Here is a 22,411-nt window from a genome sequence, read left to right as displayed (position 1 = left end):
TCAGTCTATGAGGCGTCTACGTATATATGTTTATGGTGACAGCCAGTTGAAAGCTGTAACCGTCTCGTTTCTGCACGTCAGGGCTGGTGTTGGTGACAGACGCCATCGCCGCCATGGGTCTCCCTCCGGGGCGCCACACTCTGGGCCAGCAGGTCATCGAGATCCAGGGGTTCCACGCCTACGTGGCAGGTGAGTCCGGCGAGCCAATCAGCTGGGAGGAGCACAGGCCTCGCCTCGGAGCGCCGGTGTTCTGTCCAGTTGTCCTACCGCTGTGAATCGTCCTACCCGTGGGATTAAATGACATCAGAATCAGAATCAGAAAAGGCTTTATTGCCAGGTCAGACATAAATCAGACGAGAGAACTTGACTCCGGTTTACACCGATGGCACCGTTAATACGGACGCCATTTCTTAGAGGAAGGATAACACTGGGATGGAGGAGGAGGGAAAAAAAGGATCTTCACACTGTGTATTAATACCTAGTGTCAAGGTGCAAAAAACCACCTCAGCACAGAAAAGCAACATACACACAACAAAACAACATCATAACCTGCATGGGTTGTTGGTTTTGTTGATGTACGATTTTTTACCCTTCCTATTGTTATAAAGTTTACTGTGTATTTTTTAAATGTATATTTCAATAGCTGAGCATATCTACTGTTTTTGTTCTTTATCTTGAACAAATTTGTGTGGAAAAAAATAAAATAAATAAAGAATATGTCCAGCAGCTCCAGGATGGCTCAGTTAGGTCTGCAAGGTTCAGGGAAACATTGACCTGCAGGTGGCGCTGCAGCGACCGTTTCAGGTTTTGGCTCATATCTTGAGAACTGGATGGACTTAAAAAGTGTATTCAGTACTGGAGTTGAGGGGGGATGAGGGGGATGGCATCCCCCCCTGAAATAAAAACGGTCCAAATCATCCCCCCTGTAAAACTGCCATCCCTCCTTTCCATCCCTTATGTCATTTCATCAATGAATGTGGTTTTACTGCTATTTCAACATTTAGAGTCATCACCAGAAAAATAACTCATATGACAATTTTCACCTGTTTCAAGTTAATTTTCACTTGAAATAAGTAGAAAAATCTGCCAGTGGGACAAGATTTATCTTCTCATTACAAGCAAAAAAATCTTGTTCCACTGGCAGATTTTTCTACTTATTTCCAGTGAAAATCTACTTGAAACAGGTGAAAATTGTTGTTTTTTCCAGTGATGAGTCTTGTTTTAAGTGTAATGAGATTTGTTTTTACTAAAATGAGACATTTTAACTAGAAATAAGACAAATATTCTTGTTAAGATTTTGAGTTTTTGCAGTGATCCATTTTACTCATTCCTGCAGTATTTCTGCAGGTGTTTTGGTCAGTGCTATTATTTGTAATATATTATATTATTTGTAATCAGCACAAATTATCTGTCCCCATATGATCAAATCCACCTGATCCCTGATTGTTTTTTTTACAACTCGAGTACTTAGTATATTATATACTAAACTGAGTGTTAAAAAGGAAACAATTATGAGTCAGAATGTCCGGACATCATTGATACTGATGCGTTACCGTGGTTACTTCCATCCTTCAGGCACCAAGACCCTGAGCGGCAGCATCGCCACCATGGACATGTGTGTGCGTCACTTCAGGCACGCCTCAGGTCAGTCGGCCGTCTCGCCGCCTCCCTTACTGATGCTTTCCCGCCCTGACGGAGCCCGAACATAAAACTTAAACGGAGGAGAATGTGTTTCAAGGTTTTCAGTTTGTTGCAGAAAATCAAACGTTTTAGGTGCAAAGACACTCGAGCAGAAGTGATGGAGGGAGGAGCAGACCGAGAATGAGGAGGAAAACGTTGTTTTATCCGGTCCAGAGGACAGAAAAAGCAGCAGTTCTTACATTTACTTCCACTTTTATTTCTTTACAGACGGTATGAACCAAAGATAATAATGTAGCTCAAAGACTGGACTGGAAATAATAAAATCACCTGAAAGTCTTTGTCATTTCTTGTCAGAACATAGTTTAAGTAAAAAAAGATGAATGTTTTACCCAACTTTTCTGTTTTTTAGTTTGTTGCAGATATATATATATATATATATATATATATATATATATATATATATATATATATATATATATATATATATATATATATGTATATATATATATATGTATATGTATATATATATATGTATATTATGAAACATGAAATAACTGTGGTTCATATAGTTTCTAACGAAATAAAGTCAGAGACTTTATTTCACCGCTGTTTTCCATGTGGTCCCAGCCGTCTTTTCCGTTGGGACTGGAACACAGCTCAGATGTGATCGGACCGTGATCGGACCGTGATCGGACCGTGATCGGACCGTGATCGGACCGTGATCGGACCGTGATCGGACCGTGATCGGACCGTGATCGGACTGTGATGAGACTGTGATCAGGACCTCTGACCTCTGACCTCCACGTCTGTTTCCAGGCTGCCGGGTGGAGGAAGCTCTGGAAGCCGCCTCGCTTCATCCCGCCCAACTCCTGGGGATCAGCCACAGGAAGGGCCAGCTGGACTACGGCTCGGATGCAGGTCAGCTCCTCCTCCAGTTCTACCTTGTTACAACCAAAAACGTAATAACGGCCAATAACGTAATAACTGCCAATAATGTAATAATTTTGGCCATTTCAAATGTAATAAAGCCAATAGTGTAATAATGTGCCAATAATGTAATAAAACTTTTGAGTCAATAATGTAATAACTTTTTGCCGATAATGTAATAATTTTGTAATAATTTTTGAATACCAGGCCAATAACGTAATAACCAGCCAATAATGTAATGCCTTATTACATTATCGGCAAAAAGTTATTACGTTATTGGCTCAAAAGTTTTATTACATTATTGGCACATTATTACACTATTGGCCTTATTACATTTGAAATGGCCAAAATTATTACGTTTTTGTTTGTAACATACCTCCATCATCATCATCCGTCAGAAAAGTACTTAGTATAGTATAGTATAGTATAGTATAGTATAGGTATAGTATAGTATAGTTTAGTCAGTACTGGAGTTGTAAAAAAGAATCAGTGGGGATGGTGGATTTGATCATATGGGGACAGATAATTTGTGCTGATTACAAATAATATAATATATTACAAATAATAGCAGTGACCAAAACACCTGCAGAAATACTGCAGGAATGACATAGCAGCAGTTAAATGCAGCCTTCTGTAAGCTTTAAATATCCACTGGGCTTACATCAAATACATCAAAACACAACAATAAAAAACACTTTTCTGAACTTATCAATATGACTCTGTCCTTCACAGGATAAGTAACATGGATCACTGCAAAAACTCAAAATAAGAATATTTGTCCTATTTCTAGTTAAAATGTCTCATTTTAGTAAAAAAATCTCATTACACTTAAAACAAGACTCATCACTGGAAAAAACAACAATTTTCACCTGTTTCAAGTAGATTTTCACTTGAAATAAGTAAAAAATCTGCCAGTGGAACAAGATTTTTTTGCTTGTAATGAGAAGATAAATCTTGTTCCACTGGCAGATTTTCAAACTTATTTCAAGTGAAAATTTACTTGAAACAGGTACAAATTGTCAAATAAGTTATTTTTCTGGTGTTATTTTTCTGGTGATGACTCTAAATGTTGAAATAGCAGTAAAACCACATTCATTGATGAAATGACATAAGGGATGGAAAGGAGGGATGGCAGTTTTACAGGGGGGATGATTTGGACCGTTTTTATTTCAGGGGGGATGTCATCCCCCCTCATCCCCCTCAACTCCAGTTCTGAGTATAGTATAGTATAGTATAGTATAGTATAGTATAGTATAGTATAGTATAGTATAGTATAGTATAGTCCTATAGCAGTAGAACATCTCCTCGTAGACGTATGTGGAAGCGTTTCCACTCATGACCCTAGTGGTCCGTAGAGGAACTGCAACCTTTCATACTTCCTTGTTGGCTTCAGTACGGAAGTTAGAAACTGGTCACTTGAGGTTTTTTTGACAACTTAAATAAAAAGTCCAGACAATTATAAAAAAAAGGGCAGGAGAACATTTGCAGTTAGTAAAATGAACTGATATTTGCATAATCAGGCTTTTATTTATGAGGAGACGGTGATGCAGGGGTGTCAACGTTGACGTCAGTAAGACCGAAACGAGGAAGCTGACGTTATTCAGAGGCATCAGTTAGAGAACATGGATAAGGCCGTGACTTGTTTTTAGTTATTTTGTCTGTTTCATAAGTTTAGAGGACCACAGGAAGGATCTTTAATGAAATAAAAACAGCTAAAATGAGCAACATTAGTCTCAATCTGCTGTTTAGTTGAAATGACCCAGTTTACATTGATCAGGATACTGATGTTACGAATAAATGTAGCAAAACAACCACAGAGAAATATCTGGTTATCAAAGAAGTCTGGATCCAGACCTGGGGCCTGATTCACAAATATGTTCTTAAGAACGATCTTAAGAAATGTCTTAAGATCTAAAATTAAGAAGTTCATAAGAAAGTTCTTAAGTGCAATTCCTCAATATTTTCTTAAGAACCGTCTTAAGAACTGTCATCAGGAACTTTTCAAGGCAGGAGCTTGTGATGACGTGATGACGGTTAAAGTTTAAGGAACTGACAGTTAACTAACATGTTAACTAACAGTTAACTAACAGTTAACTAACAGTTAACTAACATGTTAACTAACATGTTAACTAACATGTTAACTAACATGTTAACTAACAGTTAACTAACAGTTAACTAACAGTTAACTAACATGTTAACTAACAGTTAACTAACAGTTAACTAACATGTTAACTAACAGTTAACTAACAGTTAACTAACATGTTAACAAACAGTTAACTAACATGTTAACAAACAGTTAACTAACATGTTAACTAACAGTTAACTAACATGTTAACAAACAGTTAACTAACATGTTAACTAACAGTTAACTAACATGTTAACAAACAGTTAACTAACATGTTAACTAACAGTTAACTAACATGTTAACAAACAGTTAACTAACATGTTAACTAACAGTTAACTAACAGTTAACTAACATGTTAACAAACAGTTAACTAACATGTTAACAAACAGTTAACTATTATGTTAACTAACAGTTAACTAACATGCTAACTAACAGTTAACTAACATGTTAACTAACATGTTAACAAACAGTTAACTAATATGTTAACAAACAGTTAACTAACATGCTAACTAACAGTTAACTAACATGTTAACTAACATGTTAACTAACATGCTTACTAACAGTTAACTAACATGTTAACAAACAGTTAACTAACATGTTAACTAACATGTTAGTTAACATGTTAGTTAACATGTTAACTAACAGTTAACTAACATGTTAACAAACAGTTAACTAACATGTTAACAAACAGTTAACTAATATGTTAACAAACAGTTAACTAACAGTTAACTAATATGTTAACAAACAGTTAACTAACATGTTAACTAACATGTTAGTTAACATGTTAACTAACAGTTAACTAACAGTTAACTAACATGTTAACAAACAGTTAACTAACATGTTAACAAACAGTTAACTATTATGTTAACTAACAGTTAACTAACATGCTAACTAACAGTTAACTAACATGTTAACTAACATGTTAACAAACAGTTAACTAATATGTTAACAAACAGTTAACTAACATGCTAACTAACAGTTAACTAACATGTTAACTAACATGTTAACTAACATGCTTACTAACAGTTAACTAACATGTTAACAAACAGTTAACTAACATGTTAACTAACATGTTAACTATTATGTTAACTAACAGTTAACTAACATGCTAACTAACAGTTAACTAACATGTTAACTAACATGTTAACAAACAGTTAACTAATATGTTAACAAACAGTTAACTAACATGCTAACTAACAGTTAACTAACATGTTAACTAACATGTTAACTAACATGCTAACTAACAGTTAACTAACATGTTAACTAACATGTTAACTAACAGTTAACTAACATGTTAACTAACAGTTAACTAACATGTTAACTAACATGTTAACTAACATGTTAACTAACATGTTAACTAACATGTTAACTAACATGTTAACTAACAGTTAACTAACATGTTAACTAACAGTTAACTAACATGTTAACAAACAGTTAACTAACATGTTAACAAACTGTTAACAAACAGTTAACTAACATGTTAACAAACAGTTAACTAACATGTTAACAAACTGTTAACTAACATGTTAACAAACAGTTAACTAACATGTTAACTAACATGTTAACAAACAGTTAACTAACATGTTAACAAACTGTTAACAAACAGTTAACTAACATGTTAACTAACAGTTAACTAACAGTTAACTAACATGTTAACAAACAGTTAACTAACATGTTAACTAACATGTTAACAAACAGTTAACTAACATGTTAACAAACTGTTAACAAACAGTTAACTAACATGTTAACTAACATGTTAACTAACAGTTAACTAACATGTTAACAAACAGTTAACTAACATGTTAACAAACTGTTAACAAACAGTTAACTAACATGTTAACTAACATGTTAACTAACAGTTGACTAACATGTTAACAAACAGTTAACAAACAGTTAACTAACATGTTAACTAACATGTTAACAAACAGTTAACTAACAGTTAACTAACATGTTAACAAACAGTTAACTAACATGTTAACTAACATGTTAACAAACAGTTAACTAACATGTTAACAAACTGTTAACAAACAGTTAACTAACATGTTAACAAACAGTTAACTAACATGTTAACAAACTGTTAACTAACATGTTAACAAACAGTTAACTAACATGTTAACTAACATGTTAACAAACAGTTAACTAACATGTTAACAAACTGTTAACAAACAGTTAACTAACATGTTAACTAACAGTTAACTAACAGTTAACTAACATGTTAACAAACAGTTAACTAACATGTTAACTAACATGTTAACAAACAGTTAACTAACATGTTAACAAACTGTTAACAAACAGTTAACTAACATGTTAACTAACATGTTAACTAACAGTTAACTAACATGTTAACAAACAGTTAACTAACATGTTAACAAACTGTTAACAAACAGTTAACTAACATGTTAACTAACATGTTAACTAACAGTTGACTAACATGTTAACAAACAGTTAACAAACAGTTAACTAACATGTTAACTAACATGTTAACAAACAGTTAACTAACATGTTAACAAACAGTTAACTAACAGTTAACTAACATGTTAACAAACAGTTAACTAACATGTTAACTAACATGTTAACAAACAGTTAACTAACATGTTAACTAACATGTTAACAAACAGTTAACTAACATGTTAACAAACAGTTAACTAACATGTTAACTAACATGTTAACTAACAGTTAACTAACATGTTAACTAACATGTTAACAAACTGTTAACAAACAGTTAACTAACATGTTAACTAACATGTTAACTAACAGTTAACTAACATGTTAACAAACAGTTAACTAACATGTTAACAAACTGTTAACAAACAGTTAACTAACATGTTAACTAACATGTTAACTAACAGTTGACTAACATGTTAACAAACAGTTAACTAACATGTTAACAAACTGTTAACTAACATGTTAACAAACAGTTAACTAACATGTTAACAAACAGTTAACTAACATGTTAACAAACAGTTAACTAACAGTTGACTAACAGTTAACTAACATGTTAACAAACAGTTAACTAACATGTTAACAAACAGTTAACTAACAGTTGACTAACATGTTAACAAACAGTTAACTAACATGTTAACAAACAGTTAACAAACAGTTAACAAACAGTTAACTAACATGTTAACTAACATGTTAACAAACAGTTAACTAACATGTTAACAAACAGTTAACTAACAGTTGACTAACATGTTAACAAACAGTTAACTAACATGTTAACAAACAGTTAACTAACATGTTAACTAACATGTTAACAAACAGTTAACTAACATGTTAACTAACATGTTAACAAACAGTTAACTAACATGTTAACTAACAGTTAACTAACATGTTAACAAACATGTTAACAAACAGTTAACTAACATGTTAACTAACAGTTAACTAACAGTTAACTAACATGTTAACAAACAGTTAACTAACATGTTAACTAACAGTTAACTAACATGTTAACTAACATGTTAACTAACATGTTAACTAACATGTTAACTAACATGTTAACTAACAGTTAACTAACAGTTAACTAACATGTTAACTAACAGTTAACTAACATGTTAACAAACAGTTAACTAACATGTTAACTAACATGTTAACTAACATGTTAACTAACATGTTAACTAACAGTTAACTAACAGTTAACTAACATGTTAACTAACATGTTAACTAACAGTTAACTAACAGTTAACTAACATGTTAACTAACATGTTAACAAACAGTTAACTAACATGTTAACTAACATGTTAACTAACATGTTAACTAACATGTTAACTAACATGTTAACTAACATGTTAACAAACAGTTAACTAACATGTTAACTAACATGTTAACTAACAGTTAACAGGCTCTTTGTGTAATTAATTACAAAGTATATCCTCAAACTATGACCTTCTTGTCTAAACTTTTCTAAAATGTGTTGAAAAAGGTGATATTAGCGGCTTATTATTATTATTATTATTATTATTATTATTATTATTAATATTATTATTATTATTATTATTATTATTAGGGCCCGAGCACCTTCAGTGCGAAGGCCCTATTGTATTTGCAGGAATTTTTATTAGGGCCCGAGCACCTTCAGTGCGAAGGCCCTATTGTATTTGCAGGAATTCTTTGTATTATTTTTAGGGCCCGAGCACCTTCAGTGCGAAGGCCCTATTGTATCTGTAGGAATTATTTGTATTTTTTTTATTAGGGCCCGAGCACCTTCAGTGCGAAGGCCCTATTGTATCTGTAGGAATTATTTGTATTTTTTTTATTATTAGGGCCCGAGCACCTTCAGTGCGAAGGCCCTATTGTATCTGTAGGAATTATTTGTATTTTTTTTATTATTATTATTCTTATTATTTTTCTGACGAAAGGAGGGCCTTTTTGCCCCCCTAAACGTGCCCAAAAAGTCACCAAATTTTGCACCCAAGCCAGGCCTGGCGAAAAATTTGATATTTAATGGTTTGCATTAATGGGCGTGGCAAAATGGCTCAACAGCGCCCCCTTGAAAACTTTGTGCCTCAAGCCCCACGATACGGTTTGACGTACATGCACGAAAATGGGTACACGCCTGTATCATGACGTAACTTAAAGAAAAGTCTCTTGGCGTCATGCCCGAAACCGAACAGGATGTCGGCCATTTTGAATTAGTCGTGTCATTTTGGCGAAATTTATGCCATTCCTTCGGCAGTTAATACGGCCCGAACCGTAACGAGCACCCAGGTGTGTTATACATCAAAATGTGCGTCTCCATCCTGCGACACCACGCATTACTTTTCTCTCTCAAAAGCGTTACCGTGGCGACGCTAGACGCCAAAAAGCGCGCCCACCCTTCATCTGATTGGTTCAGACAGAAAAAACTTTGCGCCTCAAGCCCCACAATACGGTTTGACGTACATGAACGAAAATCGCTACACACCTGTATCATGTCACTACTTAAAGAAAAGTCTCTTGGCGCCATGGCCGAAACAGAACAGGAAGTCGGCCATTTTGAACATTCTGAATGAATCACGTAATTTTGGAGCAATATATGCCATTCCTTCGAGAATTAATACGGCCCGAACCGTAATGTGCACCCAGATGTGTTATACATCAAAATGTGCGTCTCCATCCTGCGACTACACGCATTACTTTTCTCTTTCAAAAGTGTTACCGTGGCGACGCTAGACGCCAACAAGCGCACCCCCCCTTCATCTGATTGGTCCATACTTGATAGTTCCCCAAAAGGCACCAAATTTGGCACACAAGCCAGGCCTGGCGATAAATTTAATATTTCATGGTTTGCATTAATGGGCGTGGCAAAATGGCTCAACAGCGCCCCCCGGAAAACTTTGTGCCTCAAGCCCCACAATACGGTTTGATGTACATGCACGAAAATCGCTACACACCTGTATCATGGCACAACTTAAAGAAAAGTCTCATGGAGCCATGGCCGAAACCGAACAGGAAGTCGGCCATTTTGAAATCTGATTGGTCCATATTTGATAGTTCTCCAAAAGTCACCAAATTTTACATGCAAGACAGACTTGGCGATAAATTTGATATTTCATGGTTTGCATTAATGGGCGTGGCCTAACGGCTCAACAGCGCCCCCTAGAATACTTTTCTCTGCCATAACTTTTGAATGGTTTGACATAGGAAGTTGTGGGTGGTGTCATGGGACTCTGTATGGAGTCCTTGAGCTTCGTTGGCCTTAATTAGCCCCGCCCCTTCTTCTGATTGGTTGTCCCGATTTTCTGCTATAACTTTGGAATGGTTTGACATGGTTTGACAGAGTGGTGGCTGGTGTCATCAGATTCTTTATGGAGTCCTTGACCTTCATTGGCTGAATTAGCCCCGCCCCTTCTTCTGATTGGTTGTCCCTTTTTTCTGCTATAACTTTTGAATGGTTTGACATAGAGAGTCGTGGGTGGTGTCATTTCTGATATGCTTATGGGGGGCGGTGGCCGTGAGTGCGAGGGCCCGTTCATCGCTGCTTGCAGCTTTAATTATTCTTATTATTTTTCTGACGAAAGGAGGGCCTTTTTGCCCCCCTAAACGTGCCCAAAAAGTCACCAAATTTTGCACCCAAGCCAGGCCTGGCGAAAAATTTGATATTTAATGGTTTGCATTAATGGGCGTGGCAAAATGGCTCAACAGCGCCCCCTTGAAAACTTTGTGCCTCAAGCCCCACGATACGGTTTGACGTACATGCACGAAAATCGGTACACGCCTGTATCATGACGTAACTTAAAGAAAAGTCTCTTGGCGTCATGCCCGAAACCGAACAGGATGTCGGCCATTTTGAATTAGTCGTGTCATTTTGGCGAAATTTATGCCATTCCTTCGGCAGTTAATACGGCCCGAACCGTAACGAGCACCCAGGTGTGTTATACATCAAAATGTGCGTCTCCATCCTCCGACACCACGCATTACTTTTCTCTCTCAAAAGCGTTACCGTGGCGACGCTAGACGCCAAAAAGCGCGCCCACCCTTCATCTGATTGGTTCAGACAGAAAAAACTTTGCGCCTCAAGCCCCATAATACGGTTTGACGTACATGAACGAAAGTCGGTACACACCTGTATCATGTTGCAACTTACAGAAAAGTCTCCTGGCACCATGGTCGAAACCGAACAGGAAGTCGGCCATTTTGAACATTCTGAATGAATCACGTAATTTTGGAGCAATATATGCCATTCCTTCGAGAATTAATACGGCCTGTACCGTATCATGAACCCAGATGTCTTATACATCAAAATGTGCGTCTATATCCTGCGACTACGCGCATTACTTTTCTCTTTCAAAAGTGTTACCGTGGCGACGCTAGACGCCAACAAGCGTGCCCCCCCTTCATCTGATTGGTCCATATTTGATAGTTCCCCAAAAGGCACCAAATTTGGCACGCAAGCAGGGCCTGACGATAAATTTGATATTTCATGGTTTGCATTAATGGGCGTGGCCTAACGGCTCAACAGCGCCCCCTAGAATACTTTTCTCTGCCATAACTTTTGAATGGTTTGACATAGAGAGTTGTGGGTGGTGTCATGGGACTCTGTAATGAGTCCTTAGGCTTCGTTGGCCTTAATTAGCCCCGCCCCTTCTTCTGATTGGTTGTCCCTTTTTTCTGCTATAACTTTGGAATGGTTTGACATAGAGAGTCCTGGGTGGTGTCATAAGATTCTGTATGGAGTCCTTGACCTTCATTGGCCTGAATTAGCCCCGCCCCTTCTTGTCATTGGTTGTCCCTTTTTTCTGCTATAACATTTTAATTGTTTGACATAGGAAGTCGTGGGTGGTGTCATGGGACTCTGTAATGAGTCCTTAAGCTTCGTTGGCCTTAATTAGCCCCGCCCCTTCTTCTGATTGGTTGTCCCGATTTTCTGCTATAACTTTGGAATGGTTTGACATAGAGAGTCGTGGGTGGTGTCATGGGATTCTTTATGGAGCCCTTGACCTTCATTGGCTTAAATTAGCCCCGCCCCTTCTTCTGATTGGTTGTCCCTTTTTTCTGCTATAACTTTTGAATGTTTTGACATAGGAAGTCGTGGGTGGTGTCATGGGACTCTGTATGGAGTCCTTGACCTTCATTGGCTTGAATTAGCCCCGCCCCTTCTTCTGATTGGTTGTCCCTTTTGGTTTGACATAGGAAGTCGTGGGTGGTGTCATTTCTGATACTTATGGGGGGCGGTGGCCGTGAGTGCGAGGGCCCGTTCATTGCTGCTTGCAGCTTTAATTATTATTATTATTTTTCTTCTGACAAAGTGATGGCCTTTTTGCCCCCCTTAACATGCCCAAAAAGTCACCAAATTTTGCACCCAAGTCAGGCCTGGCGAAAAATTTGATATTTAATGGTTTGCATTAATGGGCGTGGCAAAATGGCTCAACAGCGCCCCCTTGAAAACTTTGTGCCTCAAGCCCCACGATACGGTTTGACGTACATGCACGAAAATCGGTACACACCTGTATCAAGGGACAACTTAAAGAAAAGTCTCTTGGGGTCATGCCCAAAACCGAACAGGAAGTCGGCCATTTTGAATTAGTCGTGTCATTTTGGCGAAATTTATGCCATTCCTTCGAAAGTTAATTCAGCCCGAACCGTAACGTGCCCCCAAGTGTGTTATACGTCAAAATGTGCGTTTCCATCCTGCGACAACACGCATTACTTTTCTCTTTCAAAAGCATTACCGTGGCGGCGCTAGACGCCAAAAAGCGCGCCCACCCTTCATCTGATTGGTTCGACAGAAAAAACTTTGTGCCTCAAGCCCCATAATACGGTTTGACGTACATAAACGAAAATCGGTACACACCTGTATCATGTCGCAACTAAAAGAAAAGTCTCTTGGCGCCATCGCCGAAACCGAACAGGAAGTCGGCCATTTTGAACATTCTGAATTAATTGCGTAATTTTGGAGCAATATATGCCATTCCTTCGAGAGTTAATTCAGCCCGAACCGTATCGTGAACCCAGATGTGTTATACATCAAAATGTGCGTCTCCATCCTGCGACTACACGCATTACTTTTCTCTTCGAAAAGTGTTACCGTGGCGACGCTAGACGCCAACAAGCGCACCCCCCCTTCATCTGATTGGTCCATATTTGATAGTTCCCCAAAAGGCACCAAATTTGGCACGCAAGCCAGGCCTGGCGATAAATTTGATATTTCATGGTTTGCATTAATGGGCATGGCAAAATGGCTCAACAGCGCCCCCCGGAAAACTTTGTGCCTCAAGCCCCACAATACGGTTTGACGTACATGCACGAAAATCGCTACACACCTGTATCATGGCACAACTTAAAGAAAAGTCTCTTGGCGCCATGGCCGAAACCGAACAGGATGTCGGCCATTTTGAATAAATTGTGTCATTTTGGCGAAATTTATGCCATTCCTTCGGCAGTTAATTCAGCCCGAACCGTAACGTGCACCCAGGTGTGTTATACATCAAAATGTGCGTCTCCATCCTGCGACTACACGCATTACTTTTCTCTTTCAAAAGTGTTACCGTGGCGATGCTAGACGGCAACAAGCGCACCCCCCCTTCATCTGATTGGTCCATATTTGATAGTTCCCCAAAAGGCACCAAATTTGGCATGCAAGCCAGGACTGGCGATACATTTGATATTTCATGGTTTGCATAATGGGCGTGGCAAAATGGCTCAACAGCGCCCCCCGGAAAACTTTGTTCCTCAAGCCCCACAATACGGTTTGACGTACATGCACGAAAATCGCTACACACCTGTATTATGGAACAACTTAAAGAAAAGTCTCTTGGAGCCATGGCCGAAAGCGAACAGGATGTCGGCCATTTTGAATAAATTGTGTCATTTTGGCGAAATTTATGCCATTCCTTCGGCGGTTAATTCAGCCCGAACCGTAACGTGCACCCAGGTGTGTTATACATCAAAATGTGAATCTCCATCCTGCGACACCACGCATTACTTTTCTCTTTCAAAAGCGTTACCGTGGCGACGCTAGACGCTAACAAGTGCACCCCACCTTCATCTGATTGGTCCATATTTGATAGTTCTCCAAAAGTCACCAAATTTTGCATGCAAGCCAGGCCTGGTGATACATTTGATATTTCATGGTTTGCATTAATGGGCGTGGCCTAACGGCTCAACAACGCCCCCTAGAATACTTTTCTCTGCCATAACTTTTGAATGGTTTGACATAGGAAGTTGTGGGTGGTGTCATGGGACTCTGTAATGAGTCCTTAAGCTTCGTTGGCCTGAATTAGCCCCGCCCCTTCTTCTGATTGGTTGTCCCTTTTTTCTGCTATAACTTTTTAATTGTTTGACATAGGAAGTTGTGGGTGGTGTCATGGGACTCTGTAATGAGTCCTTAAGCTTCGTTGTCCTTAATTAGCCCCGCCCCTTTTTCTGATTGGTTGTCCCGATTTTCTGCTATAACTTTGGAATGGTTTGACATAGAGAGTCGTGGGTGGTGCCATCAGATTCTTTATGGAGTCCTTGACCTCCATTGGCCTGAATTAGCCCCGCCCCTTCTTCTGATTGGTTGTCCCTTTTTTCTGCTATAACGTTTTAATGGTTTGACATAGGAAGTCGTGGGTGGTGTCATGGGACTCTGTAATGAGTTCTTAAGCTTCGTTGGACTTCATTAGCCCCGCCCCTTCTTCTGATTGGTTGTCCCGATTTTCTGCTATAACTTTTGAATGGTTTGACATAGAAAGTCGTGGGTGGTGTCATCAGATTCTGTATGGAGTCCTTGACCTTCATTGGCCTGAATTAGCCCCGCCCCTTCTTCTGATTGGTTGTCCCTTTTTTCTGCTATAACTTTTGAATGGTTTGACATAGGAAGTCGTGGGTGGTGTCATTTCTGATATGCTTATGGGGGGCGGTGGCCGTGAGTGCGAGGGCCCGTTCATCGCTGCTTGCAGCTTTAATTATTATTATTATTATTCTTATTATTTTTCTGACGTAAGGAAGGCCTTTTTGCCCCCCTAAACGTGCCCAAAAAGTCACCAAATTTTGCATGCAAGCCAGGCCTGGCGAAAAATTTGATATTTAATGGTGTACATTAATGGGCGTGGCAAAATGGCTCAACAGCGCCCCCTTGAAAACTTTGTGCCTCAAGCCCCACTATACGGTTTGACGTACATGCACAAAAATCGCTACACACCTGTATCAGTACACAACTTAAAGAAAAGTCTCTTGGCGCCATGGCCCAAACCGAACAGGAAGTCGGCCATTTTTAATTAGTCGTGTCATTTTGGCGAAATTTATGCCATTCCTTCGGCAGTTAATACGGCCCGAACCGTAACGTGCACCCAGGTGTGTTATACATCAAAATGTGCGTTTCCATCCTCCGACACCACGCATTACTTTTCTCTCTCAAAAGCGTTACCGTGGCGACGCTAGACGCCAAAAAGCGCGCCCACCCTTCATCTGATTGGTTCAGACAGAAAAAACTTTGCGCCTCAAGCCCCATAATACGGTTTGACGTACATGAACGAAAGTCGGTACACTCCTGTATCATTTTGCAACTTACAGAAAAGTCTCTTGGCACCATGGCCGAAACCGAACAGGAAGTCGGCCATTTTGAACATTCTGAATGAATCACGTAATTTTGGAGCAATATATGCCATTCCTTCGAGAATTAATACGGCCCGAACCGTATCATGAACCCAGATGTGTTATACATCAAAATGTGCGTCTCTATCCTGCGACTACGCGCATTACTTTTCTCTTTCAAAAGTGTTACCGTGGCAACGCTAGACGCCAACAAGCGCACCCCCCCTTCATCTGATTGGTCCATATTTGATAGTTCCCCAAAAGGCACCAAATTTGGCATGCAAGGCAGGCCTGGCGATAAATTTGATATTTCATGGTTTGCATTAATGGGCGTGGTAAAATGGCTCAACAGCGCCCCCCGGAAAACTTTGTGCCTCAAGCCCCACGATACGGTTTGACGTACATGCACGAAAATCGCTACACACGTGTAGCATGGCACAACTTAAAGAAAAGTCTCTTGGAGCCATGGCCGAAACCGAACAGGAAGTCGGCCATTTTGAATTAATTGTGTAATTTTGGCTAAATTTATGCCATTCCTTCGGCAATTAATACGGCCCGAACCGTATCGTGAACCCAGATGTGTTATACATCAAAATGTGCGTCTACATCCTGCGACACCACGCATTACTTTTCTCTTTCAAAAGTGTTACCATGGCGACGCTAGACGCCAAAAGGCGCGCCCCCCCTTCATCTGATTGGTCCATATTTGATAGTCACCAAATTTTGCATGCAAGCCAGACTTGGCGATACATTTGATATTTCATGGTTTGCATTAATGGGCGTGGCCTAACGGCTCAACAGCGCCCCCTAGAATACTTTTCTCTGCCATAACTTTTGAATGGTTTGACATAGGAAGTCGTGGGTGGTGTCATGGGACTCTGTATGGAGTCCTTGAGCTTCGTTGGCCTTAATTAGCCCCGCCCCTTCTTCTGATTGGTTGTCCCTTTTTTCTGCTATAACTATTGAATGGTTTGACATAGGAAGTCGTGGGTGGTGTCGTTTCTGATATGCTTAGGGGGGGCGGTGGCCGTGAGTGCGAGGGCCCGTTCATTGCTGCTTGCAGCTTTAATTTTTTTTATTATTATTTTTCTGACAAAAGGAAGGCCTTTTTGCCCCCCTAAACGTGCCCAAAAAGTCACCAAATTTTGCACGCAAACCAGGCCTGGCGAAAAATTTGATATTTTATGGATTGCATTAATGGGAGTGGCAAAATGGCTCAACAGCGCCCCCCGGAAAACTTTGTGCCTCAAGCCCCACGATACGGTTAGTCGTACATGCACGAAAATCGGGACACACCTGTATCATGGGGCAACTTAAAGAAAAGTCTCTTGGAGTCATGCCCGAAACCGAACAGGAAGTCGGCCATTTTGAATTAATCGTGTCACTTTGGCGCAATTTATGCCATTCCTTCGGCAGTTAATAAGGCCCGAACCATAACGTGCCCCCAAGTGTGTTATACATCAAAATGTGCGTCTCCATCCTGCGACAACACGCATTACTTTTCTCTTTAAAAAGCGTTACCGTGGCGATGCTAGACGCCAAAAAGCGCGCCCACCCTTCATCTGGTTGGTTCAGACCGAAAAAACTTTGCGCCTCAAGCCCCAGAATACGGTGTGACGTACATGAACGAAAATCGGTACACACCTGTATCATGTCGCAACTTAAAGAAAAGTCTCTTGGCGCCATGGCCGAAACTGAACAGGAAGTCGGCCATTTTGAACATTCTGAATTAATCACGTAATTTTGGAGCAATATATGCCATTCCTTCGAGAATTAATACGGCCCGAACCGTAACGTGAACCCAGATGTGTTATACGTACAAATGTGCGTCTCCATCCTGCGACTACACGCATTACTTTTCTCTTTCAAAAGTGTTACCGTGGCGACGCTAGACGCCAAAAAGCGTGCCCCCCCTTCATCTGATTGGTCCATATTTGATAGTTCCCCAAAAGGCACCAAAATTGGCATGCAAGCCAGGCCTGGCGATAAATTTGATATTTCATGGTTTGCATTAATGGGCGTGGCAAAATGGCTCAACAGCGCCCCCCGGAAAACTTTGTGCCTCAAGCCCTACAATACGGTTTGACGTACATGCACGAAAATCGCTACACACCTGTATCATGGCACAACTTTAAGAAAAGTCTCTTGGAGCCATGGCCGAAACCGAACAGGAAGTCGGCCATTTTGAAATCTGATTGGTCCATAATTGATAGTTCTCCAAAAGTCACCAAATTTGGCATGCAATACAGACTTGGCGATAAATTTGATATTTCATGGTTTGCATTAATGGGCGTGGCCTAACGGCTCAACAGCGCCCCCTAGAATACTTTTCTCTGCCATAACTTTTGAATGGTTTGACATAGGAAGTTGTGGGTGGTGTCATGGGACTCTGTATGGAGTCTTTGAGCTTCGTTGGCCTTAATTAGCCCCGCCCCTTCTTCTGATTGGTTGTCCCGATTTTCTGCTATAACTTTGGAATGGTTTGACATAGAGAGTCGTGTCTGGTGTCATCAGATTCTTTATGGAGTCCTTGACCTTCATTGGCCTGAATTAGCCCCGCCCCTTCTTCTGATTGGTTGTCCCTTTTTTCTGCTATAACTTTTGAATGGTTTGACATAGGAAGTCGTGGGTGGTGTCATTTCTGATATGCTTATGGGGGGCGGTGGCCGTGAGTGCGAGGGCCCGTTCATCGCTGCTTGCAGCTTTAATTATTATTATTATTATTATTATTATTATTTTTCTTCTGACAAAGTAATGGCCTTTTTGCCCCCCTAAACGTGCCCAAAAAGTCACCAAATTTTGCACCCAAGTCAGGCCTGGCGAAAAATTTGATATTTAATGGTTTGCATTAATGGGCGTGGCAAAATGGCTCAACAGCGCCCCCTTGAAAACTTTGTGCTTCAAGCCCCATGATACGGTTTGACGTACATGCACGAAAATCGGTACACACCTGTATCATGGGACAACTTAAAGAAAAGTCTCTTGGCGTCATGCCCGAAACCGAACAGGAAGTCGGCCATTTTGAATTAATTGTGTCATTTTGGCGCAATTTATGCCATTCCTTCGGCAGTTAATTCAGCCCGAACCGTAACGTGCCCCCAAGTGTGTTATACATCAAAATGTGCGTCTCCCTCCTGCGACCACACGCATTACTTTTCTCTTTCAAAAGCGTTACCGTGGCGACGCTAGACGCCAAAAAGCGCGCCCACCCTTCATCTGGTTGGTTCAGACAGAAAAAACTTTGCGCCTCAAGCCCCATAATACGGTTTGACGTACATGAACGAAAATTGGTACACTCCTGTATCATGTCGCAACTAAAAGAAAAGTCTCTTGGCGCCATGGCCGAAACCGAACAGGAAGTCGGCCATTTTGAACATTCTGAATTAATCACGTAATTTTGGAGCAATATATGCCATTCCTTCGAGAGTTAATTCAGCCCGAACCGTATCGTGAACCCAGATGTGTTATACATCAAAATGTGCGTCTCCATCCTGCAACTACACGCATTACTTTTCTCTTTCAAAAGTGTCACCGTGGCGACGCTAGACGCCAACAAGCGCACCCCACCTTCATCTGATTGGTCCATATTTGATAGTTCCCCAAAAGGCACCAAATTTTGCACCCAAGCCAGGCCTGGCGAAAAATTTGATATTTCATGGTTTGCATTAATGGGCGTGGCAAAATGGCTCAACAGCGCCCCCTTGAAAACTTTGTGCCTCAAGCCCCACAATATGGTTAGACGTACATGCACGGAAATCGGTAAACACCTGTATCATGGCGCAACTTAAACAAAAGTCTCTTGGGGTCATGCCCGAAACCGAACAGGATGTCGGCCATTTTGAATTAATCGTGTCATTTTGGCGAAATTTATGCCATTCCTTCGGCAGTTAATTCAGCCCGAACCGCAACGTGCCCCCAAGTGTGTTATACATCAAAATGTGCGTCTCCATCCTGCGACTACGCGCATTACTTTTCTCTTTCAAAAGTGTTACCGTGGCGACGCTAGACGCCAAAAAGTGCGCCCCCCTTCATCTGATTGGTCCATATTTGATAGTTCTCCAAAAGTCACCAAATTTTGCATGCAAGCCAGGCCTGGCGATAAATTTGATATTTCATTGTTTGTATTAATGGGCGTGGCCTAACGGCTCAACAGCGCCCCCTAGAATACTTTTCTCTGCCATAACTTTTGAAAGGTTTGACATAAAGAGTCGTGGGTGGTGTCATGGGACTCGATATTGAGTCCTTGACCATAATTGGCCTTAATAAGCCCCGCCCCTTCTTCTGATTGGTTGTCCCAATTTTCGGCTATAACTTTTGATTGTTTTGACATAGGAAGTCGTGGGTCGTGCCATGGGACTCTGTAATGAGTCCTTAAGCTTCGTTGGCCTTAATTCGCCCCGCCCCTTCTTCTGATTGGTTGTCCCTTTTTTATAATAAAATCGCCACGAGCCGCCAGTCGCTCTCGCGCTGACTCCCGCTTCCTGATTCAAACGTCTGCCGGCCCCGCCCCCCGACCAATCAGTGGCGAGTAGGGTGATGACGGCCCCGCCCCCCGACCAATCAGTGGCGAGTAGGGTGATGACGGCCCCGCCCCCCGACCAATCAGTGGCGAGTAGGGTGATGACGGCCCCGCCCCCCGACCAATCAGTGGCGAGTAGGGTGATGACGGCCCCGCCCCCCGACCAATCAGTGGCGAGTAGGGTGATGACGGCCCCGCCCCCGACCAATCAGCTCCCTGTAATGTGGTGACGTCAGAAATATTCCCTGCTCAGCCCGGTTACAACCTTGGCAGAATGGTTACAGAAAAAATAATAATTAAAATAGTAGGTTTTTACTAATATTTATAACTTACAAATATTTAAAAAAATTAGAAAAAAACAGTTCGAGACTTACATTACTAAATATCGATATGTTGGTCTCTCCTAACCCAGTAGGTCAAATAGGAATAAGTAGCTGAGTCTTAGCTCAGCCAGAGCGTTCCCGTCTTTGGAGTCAGAGATCCAGAGTTTGATTCCTGCAGTATCCAGACATTTTTGTCAGCATTTTTTTTTTTTTTGTACATCAAAATGTGCGTCCCTGTCCTGCAACGACGCACATTACTTTTCTCATTTAAAAGCGTTACCGTGGCAACGCTAGACACCAAAAAGTGCGCCCACCCTTCATGTGATTGGTCCATATTTGATAGTTCCCCAAAAGTCACCAAAGTTTGCACCAAGCCAGGCCTGGAGATACATTGGATATTTCATGGTTTGCATTAATGGGCGTGGCCTAACGGCTCAACAACGCCCCCTAGAAAACTTTTCTCTGCCATAACTTTTGAATGGTTTGACATAAAGAGTCGTGGGGGGTGTCATGGGACTCGGTATTGAGTCCTTGACCAGGATTGGCCTGAATTAGCCCCGCCCCTTCTTCTGATTGGTTGTCCCGATTTTCTGCCATAACTTTTGAATGGTTTGACATAGAGAGTCGTGGGTGGTGTCATCAGACTCTGTATGGAGTCCTTGACCTTCATTGGCCTGAACTAGCCCCGCCCCTTCTTCTGATTGGTTGTTCCTTTTTTCTGCTATAACTTTTGAATGGTTTGACATAGGAAGTCGTGGGTGGTGTCATTTCTGATATGCTTATGGGGGCGGTGGACGTGAGTGCGAGGGCCCGTTCATCGCTGCTTGCAGCTTTAATTATTATTATTACCTTTTCACAGAAGAAATTTTAAAACAGGTCAAGGTTGTCTTAAAGTTAAGTTTTTTCTTAAGAAGAAACTTAAGAAGAAAGTTGAGAAACTACTTTTTTGGAGAATAGGACTTCTTCTCTTTTTTCTTCTTAAGACACTTAAATGACACTTAAGAAGATTTTTTTTCTTAAGAATGTTTTGTGAATCCGGCCCCTGGTTCCTCTACCGGCCACCAGGGTCTGGATCCATCAATGAGTTCATCTCATCATTGACCTCCGGGTTAAAATTGTCTCATCAACTCCACCAATCACTGTCAGGGTTGATGAAATTTAAGCCACTCTTTCGCTTCTTGTTTTGCACTTTTAAAACTTCACCCTCCGAGTTAATGTTTGACCGTTTGTTTCCTGTTTCCCAGACCTGGTTCTGCTGGATGACCAGCTCAATGTCAGAGCCACGTACATCTCTGGAGAGGAGGTTTGGAGGAAAGGGCCGTAGGAGAAGAAGTGGAGGGCTCAGCTGGGACTCTCGTGCCTTCATGTCACATAAAAGACATGTTTTATTACTTCAGTGGAAAAGAAGCTGCAAACACAGTTTTCTAAGAACTTTACTGGTGTTGAACTGATCACAATGATGTTTATCACATGTATGTGTCTGATTGGATTCATTTTTACCGTCACAGATCAAATAAATTCCTCCTCTTGCAGGTTTGTTGTGTTGGAGATGTTTTAAATGTGTCCCAGCAGCTGTTGGTTCAGGTTTAAATCAGGTTCTGCAGCAGATCACCAAGTATTAAAGTACTATTAGTACATAGAAAGGTTAGCTATTCAGGTGACAGAAGTAAAATAACTCATGGAGAAGAATCACAGGCTGCTGGATGATACGAATTAACCTTTAAGTCACAAGCAGCAGTTAATAGAGAAAATAGCAGAAATCAAACTGACATGAAACAACCAAAATACAGGACTGTTTCAGAAAATTAGAATATTGTGATTTTCTGTAATGCAATTACAAAAACTAAAATGTCATACATTCTGGATTCATTACAAATCAACTGA

General features: G+C 40.4%; 1 protein-coding gene across 1 annotated transcript in view; it reads left to right on the top strand.

Moving 5' to 3' along the window:
* Positions 1 to 22,036, top strand: part of LOC133421790 (N-acetylglucosamine-6-phosphate deacetylase-like) — a 33,347-nt gene extending 11,311 nt beyond the window's left edge. Inside the window, exons 9-12 of the mRNA XM_061711553.1 lie at positions 82 to 189; positions 1,576 to 1,644; positions 2,458 to 2,559; positions 21,772 to 22,036. Coding sequence (XP_061567537.1) covers positions 82 to 189; positions 1,576 to 1,644; positions 2,458 to 2,559; positions 21,772 to 21,851 — 359 coding nt within the window. The 3' untranslated portion in view covers positions 21,852 to 22,036. The remainder of the gene's footprint in view (positions 1 to 81; positions 190 to 1,575; positions 1,645 to 2,457; positions 2,560 to 21,771) is intronic.
* Positions 22,037 to 22,411: the final 375 nt, after the last annotated feature.

Source organism: Cololabis saira, chromosome 21, assembly GCF_033807715.1.
Source record: "Cololabis saira isolate AMF1-May2022 chromosome 21, fColSai1.1, whole genome shotgun sequence".
Taxonomy (NCBI): domain Eukaryota; kingdom Metazoa; phylum Chordata; class Actinopteri; order Beloniformes; family Belonidae; genus Cololabis; species Cololabis saira.
This window is presented reverse-complemented; position numbering and strand designations above follow the sequence as displayed.